We start from the raw sequence: 4,354 nt of genomic DNA, 5'->3' as shown, positions 1-4,354 counted from the left end.
GAAGAAACTAACATTTGAAAACTCTTTTATTTGCTTTAGAAACAACAGAAACCAGTCCATAATTGTAAGCGGAGAATCGGGTGCTGGAAAGACAGTGTCAGCTCGCTATGCCATGAGGTACTTCGCCACCGTCAGCAAATCTGGCAGCAACGCTCACGTGGAGGACAAGGTCCTGGCGTCCAATCCCATCACCGAGGTGCGTACCGCTGCGGAAGGCAGCCGTGTGTTGATGATGGAAATGGGGGTTGGTTGGGTTCTGTGCTCTCCTGGCTAATTCAAGTTCCCACCCTTTAAAGACTAAAGAAGTGAGGGCAGGAAAGACCCAGGAAGCCTATTTGCTGGTGTGATTTGAAGGAGATGGGGGCAGAATTGCTGCTTTCAAGACTCTCTCCTGCTATACCTCCTGGGCTGGAAATCTACCATCAGATTCCAGGAGTCCTCTGTTTACATTTACATCCCAGGGGAAAACCAAACATCACTGGTGCACTGAAATCACTGGTGTTCTCCAACCAGCTGGCATCAGCTTTCATGAGCTGATTGTTAAAATATTCAGGAGTTTTGCAAGCTGATTGATAAACCTTTGGTCGTTTGACGTCAGTCATGGGAGGAGAATTTATACCTTCTGCCTTGGCAAAGGCCACATGTAAAGACTCTTCCTCCTGCCCTCCCCAAGAGCCAGTTCATCAGCACACTGCTGACTGGGACAGGGAGTGGGCAAGACCAACCGTGACAGTGCCCAGGGGTGAGGAGACAGCCCTCAAGGAAGAAGGGGCACCCAAAAGGGACAGAGGAGGGCCCCGCAAGCCAACTCCAGCTGCCCTGCAAAATGGGAAGAGGATTGATTTGAATTTCTTTGGAAGCAAAGCAAATAATTAAGAACATTAGACTCGTAGACCTCTTCTCCCTGTTTTCTCAAATCAAAATCCTCAGTGAATATTTATCAGACCATCTACTCTGTTGAAGCCACTGTGTAGCTAATGTGGGAAGTGATGGAAAAGAATGAGACCCAATCTCCAAGTTAAGATTCTTCTAACCTAACGTAAGAATATTTTAAAATTAAATAGAAACATAAGTGGGGAGGGGGTACTAAGAAACACTGCAAAGCTCATAGTTCAGAGGCATAACCTTCTTAGAAACATAAATTACAATCCAAGATACCAATAGAAAAGTTATCAAGGCTAGGTGCCGTGGCTCACATCTATAATCCTGCACTTTGGGAGGCTGAGGTGGGTGAATTTCTTGAACTCAGAAGTTCCAGATCAGCCTGGGCAACATGATGAAACCCCATCTCTACCAAAAATACAAAAAGTTAGCCAGGTATGGTGGCACATGTCTGTAGTCCCAGCTACTTAAGAGGCTGAGGTAGGTAGATTGCTTGAGTCAGGAGGTGGAGGTTGCAGTGAGCCAAGATTGCACCACTGGCACTCCAGCCTGGATGACAGAGCGGGACCCCGTCCCAAAATAAAAGTTATCAAGAGCCAGTGGCAAGTTAAATGCCCAGTGGATAATTTTGTGTAAATATTTAGGGTCTGTCTCCCCCACTAGACTGTACACTCCGAAGGCAGGACTATATCTATTTGGTTCACCGAGCGCATGGCACATAGTAGGTGCTCAGTAAATACATGTTGACAGGCAGCATGATGACCTGGGCAGGGTCCATCTAGAAAGAGGGTGCTCAAGAGAGGGTGGGGAGGGGCAGAGGAGAGATGAAATTGAAGAACAGAAGCAAAAAGCAAAAATCCTGCCCAGAGAGTGGGAGGGATGAGAAGGAGCAGTCTTTGGGTTAAGTGGAAAGCTTGAGTAGGGAAGCAGTAAGGAGTAAGGATTGGAATAAAGGTTGGATGAAAGATGTGAACTTTTAATTGAGCATCATAGGCATTTGGGGCCTGAGTGAGTTGAGGCACCTCATATTCTCTCATTTAATCCTCCCAATTCTGTAAGTGTTCTGGTCAGTCTGGGCTGCTGTTATAATAATAAGTATAATATACTTTAGTATAATATACTTTAGTGTCATCGACCAGGTGGCTTATAAACAACAGAAATTTATTTTTCACAGTTCTGGAGGCTGGAAGTCCAAGATCAGGGTGCTAGCAGGGGTCAGGTTCTGGTGAGGCCTCTCTTCTGGGTGCCTGCCTGCTGTCTTCTCATGGTACCCTTACATGGCAGAAAGAGAGCAAGAGAGGTGTCTGGGATCCCTGTTACGTAGGCATTAAAATCCCACTCCCAGGGGCTCTATCCTCGTGACGTCATTACTTCCCAAAGGCCCACCTTACCATACCGACACATAGGGTTAGGATTCCAGCATGAGGATTTTGGGAGGACACAAACATTCAGTCCATAACAGTAAGTTGCTTATTATTCTCATATTACAGATAGGGAGATTAAGACCTGGAAAGATGAACTACCTTTTTTGTTTGTTTGTTTTTGAGACAGGGTCTTGCTGAGTTACCCAGGCTGGAGTGCAGTGCTGCAATCATAGCTCACTACAGCCTCCAGCTCCTGGGCTCCAGCAATCCTCCCACCTCAGCTTTCTAAGTAGCTAGGACTACAGGCACATGCCACCATGCCTGGCTAATTTTTCTGTGTTTTGTAGAGATGGGAGTCTCACTGTTTTGTCTCGTCTGGTCTCAGACTTTTGGCCTCAAGTGAATTTCTCGCCTCAGCCTCCTGAAGTACTGGGATTACAGGCGTGAGCCACCGCACCTAGCCAGTGAACTAACTTGTAAGACATTACACAGATAGCAAAGATAGAACCCAGGGCCCTGAAACATCAGAACCTGTGCTCTTTCTGGTCCTCCCCAGTGTCTGCCAGTGGGACCGAGGAGAGGTTTGAGCAGCAGGCTCGGGACTGGTCATGTTCCCTGCCAGCCTGGGGTTGCTTTCTTTCCCCAGACCTCCCTCTGCCAATCAGACCTTCCCCTTGGGTACGGAATTGCATTTGACTAAAAACTCCTGCAATAACGTTGAGGCAAAAATCTTTTAATGTTGTTATTTCAGAAGAGTTATGTTTTTTTAGGCCGTCGGAAATGCCAAGACCACCCGCAATGACAATAGTAGTCGGTTTGGGAAATACACAGAAATCAGTTTTGATGAACAAAATCAAATTATAGGAGCCAACATGAGAACTTACCTCCTGGAGAAATCCAGAGTTGTCTTTCAAGTAAGTATTAAATTTTTCCCCAACTTTTTGAGCATTATTTACAATTACATTCTTATTATATATACTCAGGCAGGCTACACTATGCTATGAATTGAAGACTGGGGTTTTCTTATCTTTCATTTGCAGTTTGGATTCTTTTTTCTGTTGATTAAAACTTGATGGTGAATAGGTGTAGTATCAGGTGAGTTGTATAACTGTAGGAAGAGGTTATGACTTTTTAATTTGGGGGATTTACAAAATCCTTATAGTTTAAAAAGCAAGTATCTCTTTCTAGAGTACAAAAACTGTTTGAAATAGGCAAAGCTGACAGACTGGCTTTCCTATCAGAAAGGGAATGGGATCAGAGCTATCGAGGCGGTTTTAAGAGAAAGGTTTTCTGCCAGTAAAATGGAGAAAATTCTCACCGTTTTGGCCCAGGAGGAGAGCAACAGTAAACCTTGTATTGCAGGAAGTTTCTAAAAATTTCACTAGGATGAGTTATGTCATTCCTATTCCATAGGATATTTTCATTTAATAACACTTTCTCTGGGTTACTCGTTACTTGGAAGGCCATCTCAGGCCACCCGGTTCTCAGTTGAGAGGAAGGGCCTCTTGTGGACTGGCCAGATCACATCCCAGACAGATAATTATCCATCCAGGTTAGACATCTAAGATTCTCTAGTTAAAAACATGGCATTTTTGCTTGTGAGGATTTGGTGTAATTTTGAGGACATTTCTTTATCTTACAGTCGGAAAATGAACGAAATTACCACATTTTCTATCAGCTTTGTGCATCTGCACAGCAGTCGGAATTTAAACATCTTAAATTGGGTATGTGATGGATCGTGTGTGGAAGGGTCTCTCTTTTATGTGGGGGCTTAAATTCTAGGTTAACTTTCTTCTTATACTAATATGTCTTTTTTTTTTTTTTAAGTATTTGCCCAAAGATATAAGATTCTTTGGTTTCAAGGACAGAATTGGTGCATCTAATTAAGGGGCTGGATTAGGGCTGGGGGGATGAGTTTAGAGAGAGAGGGCACTCTTAAGCCTGAGGTTATTTTTAAAGCTCATTGGGCCTGGCGTGGTGGCTCACACCTGTAATCCCAGCACTTTGGGAGGCCAAGGTGGGCGGATCACCTGAGATCAGGAGTTCAAGACCAGCCTGGCCAACGTGGCAAAACCCTGTCTCTACTAAAAATACAAAAATTAGCCGGG

The 4,354-nt window shown here is 44.5% G+C and overlaps 1 protein-coding gene across 1 annotated transcript in view; it reads left to right on the top strand.

The window, feature by feature from the left end:
• Window positions 1-4,354, top strand: part of MYO5C (myosin VC) — a 120,246-nt gene that overhangs the window by 24,626 nt on the left and 91,266 nt on the right. Inside the window, 3 exon segments of the mRNA XM_011986298.1 lie at window positions 40-196; window positions 3,017-3,160; window positions 3,889-3,970. Of these exon segments, the coding sequence (XP_011841688.1) occupies window positions 40-196; window positions 3,017-3,160; window positions 3,889-3,970 (383 nt within the window).

The sequence above is a fragment of the Mandrillus leucophaeus genome, unplaced genomic scaffold (assembly GCF_000951045.1).
Source record: "Mandrillus leucophaeus isolate KB7577 unplaced genomic scaffold, Mleu.le_1.0 Scaffold108, whole genome shotgun sequence".
Classification (NCBI taxonomy): domain Eukaryota; kingdom Metazoa; phylum Chordata; class Mammalia; order Primates; family Cercopithecidae; genus Mandrillus; species Mandrillus leucophaeus.
This window is presented reverse-complemented; position numbering and strand designations above follow the sequence as displayed.